Raw genomic sequence first — 14904 nt, 5'->3', positions numbered from 1 at the left:
GATGTTATTGGATTTGCATCTTTAAACTGTCCATAAATTTGTGGTAAGAGATAGCAAAAGTGCAGTCTGTGTAAAGCCTCTTATTGGAACAAGTGGGGCAGAAGGAATTCCTCAAGAACTCCAGCAGCCAATATTAACCCCATCCTCAAGCTCTGTTGTGAGAAACTGCAATTGTCAACTGACAACACCCTGTAGGCTTCACAGGAAGTTATCTACTGACTTGTGCAAGCAAAGTCAACATGCTTATGCATCTTTTATTGCTTTTAAAATGCTACTCATTGAATGTCAATTATTTAGAACACAGTGAAGCATCAAAAAGTAGACTAAGCACTGAATGTCCAGGAAGTCCTGCATTGTATAATAATGTAGAGGGGACCCATCCTCATATCTCTGGCAGTTCTAAAGGAAGAGTGGATCCTTCCTGCACACAAGTGTGCAAAGGAGAAGAAATCTTCCTCTAATAGTAGTTCAAGGGAAGGAAGATAATGGCAAACCTCCTCTGAACAAATCTTGCCAAGGAAATCCCATGATAGGGTCACCATAAATCAGAAACGACTTGAAGACACACAACAAGAAATCATTGAACTATTTAAACTAGAACTTCACAAATGTTGTCCTGATTTTTTTTTGCTGTGGATTCTGGGTTTTGGATTTGTTTATTTATTTGCAGGGGGAGATGTCTGTCTGAGTCTATTGAAGAGCAAGAAAGATAATCAAAACCAATTATAGGATCGTGCATGTTTTCTTGTAATTACTATTGTTAACAATATAGTTTTACACATATGTCATCCCCAAGACCAGCCCCCCCATCAGCCCTCATATTTAATATCAAGTTAATATTAAAAGAGTTACTGGGGTAGGTGACCTAGGAATAACTCCGCTGTGGATGCCCAACCTCTTTACACTTGGAAAACCAGTCTGAGTTAGTAAAGGAGTTAGAGGGCACCCACATGATGGGATTTCCAAGGCCTCAGCATCATCTTTTTGTCTCTAGAGGTTGCTGAGGGGATCATGGCCAAAGGAGGAGATTACCTGAGACAAGGATGTTCGGCTAGGAATGCAGATACCTTTGTCCAATGCATTTGCACCAATCATCCAACCATCTGGACCATTATTTTCTTCCTGAGAAACCATTTATCAGGAAGTTAATCCTTTCATTCCTTGGTTTCTGCTCTCGAGACAAGGTTTTGAGTTTAAATATAGGTGGTAAAACAGCAGTTCCCCAAGTCTAGTTTACAAGCAGGCACCTATGCTACCAGTCTGCATCTAGATGCCCTCTGTATCCAGCCACACCCCATGTTCTCAGGTGGCTACTGAACCCATTCCTGTTCCTCCAACTGGAAGCAACCCATGGTTGGTAAGTATTGTCATTATCAAGGCCTCCACTATTCCACCTCTCCCACCTCTTAGTTATTGTCTGTGTGCATGAGTGTATGTGTTTTGTGTGTGTGTGTTGATTATTTCCTTAATAAAAATACAAACACCTATTTGGATTTGCCTCTGGAATGCTGTGTGATTTGGACTTGGTATAGTTGGGTTGGTTCCTAAGGCCAGAATATGATTTCATTTGAGCTATTATTAAAATTCCCCTATAAACATATTAATTTGTGGGTGCCCTCTCAGTATCCCAGCATTTTGGGTAACTCATATATAGCTTTACATATATGTGTACCAGTATAACGCTTCATACTTTACTACACACAGTGATTTATAGTAACTGGGCTGAATCTTATTCGTAGTCCCAATTAGACTTGACTTGACTCAGTGTAGTTTATAGAAGTACAGACTCACCATTCAACAGGTGATTCATTCCCTGCAACTGGGAATACCAATAGATTTCAGGCCATTATCTAAATCATCTAGTGAGGCAAATAATTATTAACCTTACTTTACAGGTCAGACAGCTGGGGGCAAGAGGCAGTGAACCACCCAAGGCTGCTGCACTAAGCTGCCTTTTGCCAGCTTCTCCTGGCCCAGGACTTTGTTGAGTTGGGTGCTGTGCATGTTGCACAGTATCATCTGCTACAGACTGAGCCCACACAGAGAAGATCCCATCTGGCCATCCAGCAGCAACATTTCTTTTAGAACCACCATCCATCAAGAATTCTCACTTACAGAGACAATCTTTGCCAAGACTTTCTAGGAGATTAATGCAAAGAAAGAAGACTACAAAGCAGCATCAATATCAAGTGACAAGAGCTCTGACAGCTCCATCAGGGAGAAGGTGCCACTGTGAAAAAGGCTCCGACTCATGTTTCTACAGCCTTGCCTTACCTGAAAGGAGAAGGCCCTCCCTCCATCCACCTTCCAGAGGGAGAGAAGGGCAGGCCAGCTCCATCAGGCCTAACGAAAGTAAGAAGAAGGGCCCTCCCTCCAGTCCATCTGACATGGTCCAGGCATCAGAGGGAGAGAAGATCTGCTGGACTTTTCCCCTTCCTCACTTGCCATTCCCTTGTCCTTTTGTGTCTTGTCTCTTTAGATTATAAGCCTGAGGGCAGGGAAATGTCTAATTAATAATTTGTAAGCTGCTATGATAGCCTTTTGGCTGAAGAACGAGGTATAAATAAATAAATATTATATATATTATTATAACACCCCCCCCAACCCACCAAAAAACCAAACCAAAAAAAACCAAACCAAACCTCTTCAACCAGAGGTAGGGAACCTGTGGCCTTCCAAATGTCAATGGACTCCAACCCCTACCAGCCTCAACTAGCCTTGTCAGTGGCAAGGGATGATGGAGAAAGTACTCCAACAACATCTGGAGGTCCAAATGATTCCCGTAGCATTTCAATAGGTGTTGAGGGCAACATACTTTCTCTGACTGAGGCTGATGTCAGAAAGCAAAATAAAAATGAAACCACTCATGGGACTGACTTACAAGAACAATAAGCAATGCTGGTAAATGACTAGGCAAAAATGGCTCTTGAAAACATAATGTTCCAATAAGCAACAGTGGCTTTGCAAGTGAACGAGAGAGATAGAGAGGAAGGCAGGAAAATGGAGGAAAGGACAGAAAGTTCTCTTGCAGTTGAAGAGGTCCTCCATGTCTATTCATGGGGCTATATGAGTCAGACCAAAAACCCCATACTAGTCAGATGAGACACCAAAAGACTAAGACAAATGTCAGCAGCTTGGCTCATTTAGGGAAGAACCCCACAAAGAAAACATTTCAGGAAGTCACAGAAATGTTCATGCTCTCCCTGGTCTGAGAAATGATCTCTGTCTAGTCATGTACATCTCCATCTTTATCAGCCTGTCCTAGTTGTTTCTGCTTCATAACTCCTTTACGATCTTGCCCCACCTGGATCTGTGGGTCCTTTACTTGTTCTCCCCCTTTCTCACCCTCTCCAGGTGAGATCCTAAGGTACCCTACCCAGGCCCACACCAAGAGACCACTTTAGGCTACAATCCACACTAGACTGATCTTCCATTCCCGCCTATGAAGGATTCTGGGGTCTTGCACACTAAGCAGGTTTTCTGTCACAAAGCTTATCTTCCGCATGGGTTTCCTTAGACCAGACTTAACAGACCCAGCCCAGAATCCTGTCTTGCAATGCCGTCTGACCACATTCCCACCATCTTGGCCAAATCTCCTGACAACAGGAAGGAGAAAGTAATAGTGGTGCGACAGAAGGAGGAAACTGGGTTGCCTTATTTGGAATGTGGACAGTCACTGAGGATGGCCAAGAGGAAGATGCAGAGCCTGGCCCTTTAAATGCTTGGCACAAGGTGGTGTAATGCATTTCAGGGCTGAACTCAAACTCTTCTCAATCCCTATAAAGCATAATCTCCCTCTACAATGTACTTTTCTCTCACAATTGATTGTACGCCATTTTTTGTCCTCTGATGGGAGCTACCAATGTCACCAGGGGGAAAAAATTGCTGGAACAGGAAGTGAGCCAGGGCAGAGTAAGAAAAATCTGGATTACAATTTCCATAACCCCACCAGGTACATTACTCTTAAGACCTTGGCATCTGCTGGGGTTTGGTTCCAGGACCCCCTCTGAGGATGCTCAAGTTCCATTAAATAGAACAGTGTGATGAAATGGTATCCTTTATTTATTTAAAACAGCAAAATCAAGTTTTGTTTTCTGGAATGTATATCTTTTAAAAAAAATATTTTCAATCAGTGTTGAGAGTCAGTGTTGGCATCAGTGAAAAGCTTCCAGCAACTGGTGGCTTTTTTGGTCCAGGCTAAGGGAAAGGGGGAAGAATGAGAGACCTCTGTCAAAAAATCTGAGAAATTAAAGCCAAATTCAAACCGAGGGCAGGGATGCTCTATGAGGAAAAAAAAGAACATACTACAGGAACAAGAGGAAATAAAAAGATCCTGGAGACAATACGCAGAAGAGTTATACAAAAGAGATGAGGGGATGAATGATAATTTGAATGAGGAGCCATATGAAGATGAACCTCAAATTCTAAGAAGTGAAGTGGAATCTGCAATAAAGGAAATGGGAAAAAATAAATCACCGGGAACAGATGATATCCCAATTGAACTGGTACAGTGCCTACAGACAGATACAACTTTAATGCTAACTGAAATATTCCAACAAGTATGGAAAACAAAGTAGTGGCCAACAGAGTGGAAACGCTTGATATACATACGAGCAGACTGGAACACACTTCCTCGGAGAGTGATGGAGGCCTGTTACAGACAGCCAAAATAAAGCTGCTTCGAGTCACAGTGGAGGTATGGTGTTTCAATGATGCATGCGTCCTAAGAGTCCAGAAGCCACACCAAAGCCACACTCCAGTCCTTAGGAGTGGAACATGGCTTTGGTGTGACTTCTGGAGTCTTAGGATGCATGCATCATTGAAACACCATACCTCCACTGTGACTCGAAGCAGCTTTATTTTGGCTGTCTGTAACAGGCCGGAGTCTCCTTCCTTGGAGGTCTTTAAACAGGCTGGATGGCCATCTGTCGGGGATGCTTTGATTGGGAGTTCCTGCATGGCAGGGGGTTGGACTGGATGGCCCTTGTGGTCTCTTCCAACTCTATGATTCTTATGATTCTGAGATTCTATACATACCAATCCACAAGAAAGGAGATACAAAAGACTGCAGCAACTATAGGACAATAGCACTAATCTCACATGCAAGCAAAATAATGTTCAAAATTCTGCAACATAGACTCCAACATACATGGGGAGAGAAACCCCAAAGGTGCAAGCAGGATTCAGAAAAGGAAGGGGCACAAGGGTCCACACTGCAAACATGTGATGGCTAATGGAGCACACCAAAGAATTCCAAAAAAGAATCAGCATGTGTTTCATAGACTACAGCAAAGCATTTGATTGTATAGATCACGAAAAGCTTTGGAATGCACTCAGAGACATGGTGGGTGACACTACACCTGACAGTCCTGATGAGGAATCTGTACCAAGGACAGGAGGCCACCATCAGAACAGAATTCTGGGAAACAGAGTGGTTCCCAATTGGTGAAGGGGTCAAGCAAGGCTGCATCCTATCACCCTACTTGTTTAACTTATATGCTGAAAACATCATAAGAAAAGCAGAATTAGAATCAAAAAAGGAGGAGTGAAGATAGAAGGAAGCAATATTACCAACCTAAGATATTCAGATGACACCATAATATTAGCAGAAAACATTTGGGAATTGGAACAGTTAATAAATAAGGTGAAAGATGAAAGTGCAAAGCCAGGTCTGATGCTGAACATAAAGAAAACAAAAATAATGACCACAGAAGAAATACACAAATTCAATGTAGACAATGAGGAAATAGAAATAGTTAAAAGAATTTCCATAGCTAGGATCAATCTTTGACCAGAATGGAGACTGCAGTCAAGAAACAAGAATCATAGAATTGTAGAGTTGGAAGAACCACAAGGGCCATCCAGTCCAACCCCCCTGCCATGCAGGAACTCTCAATCAAAGCATCCCTGACAGATGGCCATCCAGCCTCTGCTTAAAGACCTCTGAGGAGGGAAACTCCACCACTCTCCAAGGGAGTGTGTTACACTGTCCAACAGCCCTTACTGTCAGGAAGTTCCTCCTAATGTTGAGCTGTAATCTCTTTTCCTGTAGCTTACATCCATTGTTCCGTGTTCTAATCACTGGAGCAAAAGAAAACAAGCTTGTTCCCTCCTCAATATGACATCCCTTCAAATATTTAAACAGGGCTATCATATCACCTCTTAACCTTCTCTTCTCCAGGCTTAACATCCCCAGCTCCCTAAGTCGTTCCTCATAGGGTTTTATGGTTTCCAGATCCTTCACCATTTTTGTCGCCCTCCTTTGGACACGCTCATTTCTCAATGTCCTTTTTGAATGGTGGTGCCCAGAACTGGACACAATATTCCAGGTGGGGCCTGACCAGAGCAGAATACAGTGGCACTATTACTTCTCTTGATCTAGACACTATCTTTTATTGATGCAGCCTAAAATTGCATTGGCCTTTTTAGCTGCCGCATCGCATTGTTGACTCATGTTCAACTTGTGGTCTACTTGGACTCCCAGATCCCCTTTCACATGTAGTTTCATTCTGCCAGGTGTCCCCCATCCTGTATCTGTGCATTTCATTTTTCCGTCCTAAGTGCAGTACCTTACATTTCTCCCTGTTGAAGTTCATTTTGTTAGTTTTGTTTCCCACCCCCCGTTTATAATCTATTCAGGTCTTCTTGAATTTTGTTCCTGTCTTCTGGGGTATTAGCTACTCCTCCATGCCTTCTATTGCTACATCCAAGTCATTGATACAGATATTGACTAGCACTGGGCCCAGGACAGAACCCTGTGGCACCCACTGGTCATTTTTCTCCTGGATGAATCACTCTCAGATTTGGTTCTTGATGTGTAACAAAGCTGTCTTTGTGTACCACCACATTATCCTTAGCCGTTGTGCATTAACTCATTCCAACAAACTACCTCCAGCCTTCAAAGAGGATAAATAGTATGTATAGGAAATACCTCATGAGAAACACAACAGAATAAGGGTGCCCTAAGGCAAAGATTTGCCCTCTCCTCCTTGCTCTGATTCTCACATTTTCAGACATTAGAAATGATTGTCTTGGTGATTATGGACATGGTTATCCTAAACAGGCTTTGGACTAATCAGGACCCTTTTCACAACATTACAGTAATTACAGCATATTGTACTGAGAGCCAAAATGGTGCAGTGGTTGAGAGTTGGACTAGGACTCTGGAGACCAGGGTTCAATTCCCAGCACAGCCTTGAAAGCCTCTCAGTGACCTTGTACAAATCACGCACTCTCAGCCTTAAAGGATGGCAAAGGCAAACCTCCTCTGAACAAATCTTGCCAAGAAAACCCCATGATAGGGTTACCTTAGAGTTGCCGCAAGTCAGACATGAATTGAAGGCACACAAGAACAACAAAAAGAAACATAGGTGCGTTACAGACCACCCAGAAGGGGCGGTCTTGCACCGCTGCCGTTTGCAGCGCAGAGGAGTCGCAGCAGCCAAACCGCGCAACTCCTTCGCACTACAAATAAGAAGCGCCAAAATGACGCTTCTCTTTGCGGCGCAGATATGACGCCACGAGGCGCCAATGGTGCACTCGCAGCACATTTATGCTGCGCAACGTGTGGACGCAGCGCGTCCGCTACATAAAGATGGCGGTCCCATGTGGAATGGGCGTCGCCATTTTGTACGGACTTGGTCCATATTAGGGTTAGGGGCATCCGGAAGTGACACCCCTTTCTAACCCTAATACAGACCCAGTCTGTACTATAGGCCCGTTTGTAACGGGCCAAAGTTTTATAACAAACATCTATAAAAGGTAACAACATACAAACTGGGTAAGCACCCAACTATCAGTTAGCACTCAGCAACTCCTTTCTTACATTAACATGTAATAGAATGTGCTCCTCACAAGTACTTATGTACGAATTCATGGAACCAAGAAACCCACTGGGTGGGTTTCTTAGGCAAACCACATTCTCTCAGCCTCAGGGGAAGGCCATGGCAAACCTCTGAACAAATCTTGGTGAGATAGATTTGCCATTGGGTCGCCATAAGTCAGAAATGACTTGAAGGCACACAGCAACAAAATATTATTCTGCTTTAGCTGCTGGGGCTGCATCCTATGAAATTCTAGGGTTTGTAGTGTAGTCAGAGGCTCTCTGTCTGAGATTTGTAAATGTCCCTTCATAAACTGCCCATCCCAGGATTCCACAGGGCATAGCCATGGCCTTTAAAGTGGAATCATAGGGCTATAATTTTGTAGTGTGGAAAGGCTCCAGGAAGAGCCAAGAGCAAGAAGTCTCCCTCCCACCCCATCACTGTCAGTCTGCCTTGGTCATTCACTACAGAGCCAGCAGGGAGGGTGTGGGCGTGTGAGACAGCACTCACGCACAACTGCTCAAGCGTTTGTTTTGAGAAAACGAAAATGATGCTAGGAGTGACAGCATCACGACTAGAGACACATACATTCTGGTGAGGGTTGAAGAAAGGTGGCAGCACACCCTGTGAGGGAAAGGGGGGGGGGGTTTAAGCAAAACTCAGCAGCTTCCTGTTAACAACATGAGAAATAAGTGCTGCAAAAGAAAGGACTTCCTTCAAGAAATGCCTGCGACTCTAACCAAGTACGCAAACACACTATTCTGCTCTGAGTGTAACAACGTAGGTAATGTAAACTCTTACACTCTCTCCCTTTCTCACTTCCCAGTACCAAAATTATGCCTACAATGGTCTTTAAAGTGGCTTAATTTGAGAGCAAAGCAAAAGTAGTGTGGGTCGCCCAGCACTTCAGTCCCCCACCATAAAGGCAACCACACCCAGATCATGCACTTGTTGCTGCGCTCAAATGTGGCATCTCATGTTCAACTTATGGTCTACTAGAACTCCTAGATTGGATAGATTTGGATAGATATCCAAATCTAGGAGTCCCAGTAAACCACAAGTTGAACATGAGTCAACAGTGTGATGCAGCAGCTAAAAAAGCCAATGTGACTCTAGGATGCATCAATAGAAGTATAGTATCTAGATCTAGGGAAATCATACTGCCACTGTATTCTGCTATGGTCGTGCCTCACCAGGAATAATACTGTGTCCATTTCTGGGCAACATAATTCAAAAAGGATGCTGACAAGCTGGAGCGTGTCCAAAGGAGTGCAACTAAAACAGTGAAAGGTTTGAAAACTGTGAGGAGAGACTTGGGGAGCTGGGTATGTTTCATCTAGAGAAGAGAAGGTTAATAGCCCTGTATAAATAATTGAAGGGGTGTCATATTGAGGATGGAGCAAGCTTGTTTGCTGCTGTCCCAGAGAATAAGACACGGGGCAATTTATGGATTCAAGTTTGAGAAAAAGAGATTCCACCTCAACATTAGGAGGAACCACCTAACAGTCGGACTTGTTTGAGAGTGGAAGACGCTCCCTCCGAGAGTGGTGGAGTCTCCTTCTTTGGAAATCTTTAAACAGAGGCTGGATGACCATCTTCAGGGGTGCTTTGATTGTGTGTTCCTGCATGGCAGAAGGGGGTTAGACTGGATGCCCCTTGAGGTTCCTTCCAACTCTAAGGCCTGTTACAGACTGCCAAAATAAAGCTGCTTCGGGTCTCTTTGGAGGTATGCTCTTTAAATGATGCATGCATCCTAAGAATCTGGAAGCTGCACCAAAGCTGCACTCCAGTGCTTAGGAATGGAGTGTGGCTTTGGCGCGACCTCCGGACTCTTAGGACACATGCATCATTTAAATAGCATACCTCCAAAGCGACCTGAAGCAGCTTTATTTTGGCAGTCTGTGATTCAATTTGGTCTTGCCTCAGCAGTCAGAGACTCTTTCCCTCATCTCTGTCAAAACCAGTTTGCAAAAGCCTAGTTCAATGGAGCATACAGAGAAGATAGCTGCCTCATGCTCCAGTTTTGCTGGGAGGATAACCCCTTCAAAGCTGGCCAGAGACGTCACTCTCTTTCCTCCCTTCCTTCCTCCCTTCCTTCCTCCCTCCCTTCCTTCCTTCCTTCCTTCCTTCAAGAACCCCACAAGCCATACCTCAGACAACAGAGCCTTTGACTTCCTTTTGGCCAATTTCCTACTCAGAGATTCACAAAGCATGCTTTTTATTTTCCTCTCCAAAGGAATACCAAAGTCTTGCTTGTCTGTTGTGGCAGCAAAAATGTCACTTCTGGCATCGAAAGAGAGACCAGCTTGCATGTTTATTATTCCACATTTATTGTGAAGTAAGTTTTAATGGACTAGAATAGACACCTGTCTGCAAAAGCAACTTATGCTATAATACAGGGGTAGGCAACCTTTTTGAGCCAGGGGCCAGGTTGCTGTCCCTCAGACAACTGGGGGGCCGAAGCCAAAAAATAAATAATTAAAAAATTTAAAAAATTTAAACATATAAATAAACCAGGACAAATGTAGGACAAAATTTTCAAATGGAAGACACTTTTTTTAAAAAAATGGAGGACACGCAAAAAAAATTGCTGATTTTTTAAAAAATGTTAATATAAATGCATGTTTCTGAGGCTTCTATAGACAATTGCCCCCCAAAGGCCCTGGTGGCAATCGGTGGCAGGACCAGGCTGGGGCCGGTCCCAAGGCCTTGCCGGGCCGCATCCGGCCCGCGGGCCGCAGGTTGCCTACCCCTGCTATAATAGGTGCTAGCCTTTAAACGTGCCACAAGACTCGGTTGTTGTTGCTGTTGTTATTGCAGCCACTGCTTTGAAACAAACAGCTGCCATGCTGGGTGGAGCCCAGAAATACTCCTTTCTTGACTACAACTCCCAGAGTGTCCCATAGCCACAACCGTTGGGGGATTGTGGGAAACACAATCCAAAATGTTTCCAATCTCTGATTCTGAAGCCCTGTTTGTTATTATGTTTATTCCTTTAAAATTTTGAGGTATGTTTTAAACTATGAACTGTTTAATTATATTTTAGCGGGGGAATTCTGGTATGAGATTGTATTAATGTGTAAGCTGCCCCAGTTGTGTTGCACAGAGAGGCGGGATATAAATACATTATTATTATTATTATTATTATTATTATTATTATTATTATTAACTGCCTAATGGAAGCAGAAAGCAGTCGTTTTCTTTAAACTGGAAGAAGCGATGGCAATGGGGTGGGATACTCTCTCTCACACACAAACACACGCATGACACAGGGACGTAGCCAAGGGGGGGGGGTTCTTGGGGTCCGGACCCCCCCCCTTCCATTAGAAAATGAATGGTGTGTGCTGCTGCGCCGCCACACCCAAGCCCCATTATAATGGTAGCACTTAGTCTGGACCCCCCTTCCTAAAATCCTGGCTATGTCCCTGCATGACAGTATAGCTTTTTGTGTAGGCATGTCCTGAGTGACATGCCAGGAAAAAGGTGGCACATAAATCAAACAAAAAACAGGAATATAACGCTATGCACGCACGCACACGCACGCATGCACAAGAAATGTGTTGCTGTGCCTTCAAGTCACCTGTTGATTTAAGACGACCGTTACAAATTTCTTGCAATGTTCTTAGGCAATGAATCCTGTATTCAAGAGATGGGTTTGAAAAATTACGCGTTTGCCTAAGAGAGCTCTATACTTTCCCATTCTGCCTTCAAAAAGAGTCCTGTGCAATCTGAAATAATAATAATAATAATAATAATAATAATAATATTAATGTATACCTCACCTCTCCAATGAGGCCATACAACATTATGCTGCATATGCAAATGTTAAAGACAGAGCACACCAATTCCCTTATTTTGTATTTCAAGGGGTCATGCAGACATGGCTTTTTTTTACTTGTCTCACTCCTGCATTCCCAGGCCCCATTCGCACTACTAAAATAATCTAGGATGAATCCGGGTTGAATCCTTGTTGTTCCCAAATGTACCACTTAACCTGTGATATTCCATACTGGGTTTTTTCTGACTAAGGGCTGGAGAATTCCTCCTGGGCAGAAAGACCTGCCAAATGGAGGACATGCTGCAATGAAAGCTGCCAAAGCCTCCTCCTAGCAATGCCAATGCCTGCTCCTCCTTAGTGATGCCCCAAAGGGAGGGCCTTGGGGAAGTCCTCCTGGAGCAGAAGGGGGCCCTGGAGGACGTGTCCTGGGAGGTCCTCAGCCCAAAGGAGGGGAAGGCACTGCCAAATGGAGGCTCTCCAAGGGAAAAGGGAGGCCAGGAGCCAAGAAGAAGCTCCAGACAGCCCTAGCAATGCCAATGCATGCTCCTTAGTGATGCTCCAAAGGGAGGACCATTGGAAAGTCCTCCTGGAGCAGAAGGTTGGAAAGGAGGACAGGGCCTGGGAAAGGAGGACAGGGCCTGGGCACTCTGGGAAGTAGAAGCAGGGGGACCAGATCTCCTCAAATGGAGGGCATTCAGGTAAAATGGAGGACATGGCTAAAGGAAAGCTATAGACACTCATAGAACTATGAGTGCATGCATTTTGGAAGGCCTCCTGGAGCAGAAGGTTGGGATGGAGGACAGGTCCTGGGAAAGGAGGACCTCTGAGCAGCCTGGATGTGCCTCTTAGTGCTGAAGGACCTCATGGAGGACAGGCCCAAATGCAAGCTGCAGAGGACTCCTAGCAATGCCAATGCCTGCTCCTTAGTGCTGCTCCAAAGGGAGGGCCTTGGGGAAGTCCTCCTGGAGCAGAAGGTTGGGATGGAGGACAGGTCCTGGGAAAGGAGGACTTGAGCCCCCCTGGAAAGAGTGGCTGCCCTCCAGGGGTCCAAAGGAGAAGCCTCCCAGCAAGGCAGGGGGGGATGAGTACCGTGTAGACCGTCGGCGGCATCGTCGGGCTCTTTGCTGCTGGGCTCGCCCTCCATCGCAGCAGGCAGCACCAGGGCAGCGCCGGCAAGGCGGCCGCCCACCCAAAAGCCCTCCTCCCTTGGCCCTGCTGGGAGGATGCAGCAGCAGCAGCAGCAGCGTTAGGGCAGGGACTCCTCTCCGGGCGGAGCAAGAGCTGCGGACAGAAGAGAGGGAGGAAACCAAAAGGAAGGGCTGCTGGGGAGGATGATGGCAAGAAGAGATCCTCCCCTTCAGAGCATCTTTACTTAGGGCTGCTCCAAAGGGAGGGCCTTGGGGAAGTCCTCCTGGAGCAGGAGGGGGGGAAGGAGCAGGGAAAAGCCACTTGCAGCAGGCATCTGACTCACATCTTCTCCCTTGGTTTGTAACTTCCTGCCTGAGGAAGAAGCCCCTGAAGCTTCGAAAGCTTGCAACAAGTAATAATCAAGGTGGCCTGGTTTTTCTTTGTATAGGTTTGCAATGTGGCCCCTGGTGCAGCAGACTGTACATAACACAGTCTGTGACACAGGAGTTTATCAGACAAGGGGAATTGGAAGTACAATCCAATGGCAATCCGAATGGAATCACGGGGTTTAACGTTATTGCGTGATAGACTACCACGCGCAATTTCGGGCAATGGGAGGTCAGTCCGAACGCAATTCCGATTCACGTAAATTCGCTGAACTAGCAAATTCACGTGAAGGCGTCCTGGCTCCACTTTCGGTTCATTCGAAGTTAAGAGACATTTCTCCCGTGTGTTAAACTCATAGGTTTCCTCCTGTGTGATAAACTCATAGGAGTTGATCACACGGGAGGAATTTCTCTTGATTTCAAATGAAAAGAAAGTGGGGCCAGAACGTATTTACGTGAATTCGCTAGTTTGGCGAATTTACGTGAATTCGAATTGCGTTCAAACTGACTTCCCATTCCCAAAAGTAGCTTGTTGTTGCCCAAAATTGTGTGTGATCACCTCTCACGCAATAATGTGAAACCTCATGATAGCATTCGGGCTGACTTCACATTGCCCAAAATTGCGTGTGGTAGTCTATCACGCAATAACATTGAACCCCATGATTGCGTTCGGACTGACTTCCCATTGCCCAAAACTGCGTGTGGTAGTCTATCACGCAATAACATTGAACCCCATGATTGCGTTCGGACTGACTTCCCATTGCCCAAAATTGCGTGTGGTAGTCTATCACGCAATAACATTGAACCCCATGATTGCGTTCGGACTGACTTACCATTGCCCAAAATTGCGTGTGGTAGTCTATCACGCAATAACATTGAACCCCATGATTGCGTTCGGACTGACTTCCCATTGCCCAAAATTGCGTGTGGTAGTCTATCACGCAATAACATTGAACCCCATGATTGCGTTCGGACTGACTTCCCATTGCCCAAAATTGCGTGTGGTAGTCTATCACGCAATAACATTGAACCCCATGATTGCGTTCGGATTGCCATTGGATGATACTTCCAATTTCCCTTGTCTGATAACATCCATAGACTCACTAAAAGAAAGAAATTGGCAGCAGGAGCTTTCATAGACTTCAGCCTACTTCCTCGGTGGAGTGGAAAGCCAGGGACAGACCTCTAGAAGCCATTTGTGTGTGAGAATGTCAAATGCATCAGAGGAAGTAAACTGAAGTCTGGGAAAGCTCACGCTGCCACCTTCTTTCTTTCAGTGTGCGTCAAAGGGCCTACATGATCTCTGATTCGACAGACCAACACAGCTATATCTTTGAATTTTATTATACATATATATTTTACTCTCTGAAGATGCCAGCCACAGCTACTGGCAAAACATCAGGAATAAACTCTTCTAGAACATGGGCACATAGCCCCAAAAAAACCCACAAAAAATCTATAGATGCCGGCCATGAAAGCCTTCAGCTTCACAGTGTATATTTTATTGTTTGTTGTGTGCCTTCAAGTCGCTTCAGCTATATGGTGACCCTAAGGCAAAACCCATCATGGGGTTTTCTTGGCAAGGGAATTGTTCAGAGGAGGTTTGCCTTGGCCATCCCCTGCAGCTGAGAGAGTGTGACTTGCCTATTATTATTATTATTATTATTATTATTATATTTATTTGTATCCCTCTCTTTTCCCAGAAGTGGGACTCAGAGCGGCTTCACAATATTAAAAAAAACCCTATACAATTAAAAACATAGAAAAGAGGTGCATTAAAAAAGAATTA

At 44.8% G+C, this 14904-nt stretch overlaps 1 protein-coding gene across 2 annotated transcripts in view; it reads right to left on the bottom strand.

Moving 5' to 3' along the window:
* Nucleotides 1–12862, bottom strand: part of SLC44A2 (solute carrier family 44 member 2 (CTL2 blood group)) — an 89598-nt gene extending 76736 nt beyond the window's left edge. Inside the window, exon 1 of one of the 2 annotated variants that reach the window (XM_089489105.1) lies at nt 12691–12862. In XM_089489105.1, the coding sequence (XP_089345231.1) occupies nt 12691–12745 (55 nt within the window). In that variant the 5' untranslated portion in view covers nt 12746–12862. The remainder of the gene's footprint in view (nt 1–12690) is intronic. The other variant, XM_089489106.1, reaches the window with a different exon arrangement.
* Nucleotides 12863–14904: the final 2042 nt, after the last annotated feature.

This window comes from Sceloporus occidentalis, unplaced genomic scaffold (genome assembly GCF_023333645.1).
Source record: "Sceloporus occidentalis isolate IW3139 unplaced genomic scaffold, rSceOcc1.0.p SCAF_1, whole genome shotgun sequence".
NCBI lineage: Eukaryota > Metazoa > Chordata > Lepidosauria > Squamata > Phrynosomatidae > Sceloporus > Sceloporus occidentalis.
Note: the sequence above shows the minus strand (reverse complement) of the source record. Positions and strands in the feature narration are given on the sequence as shown.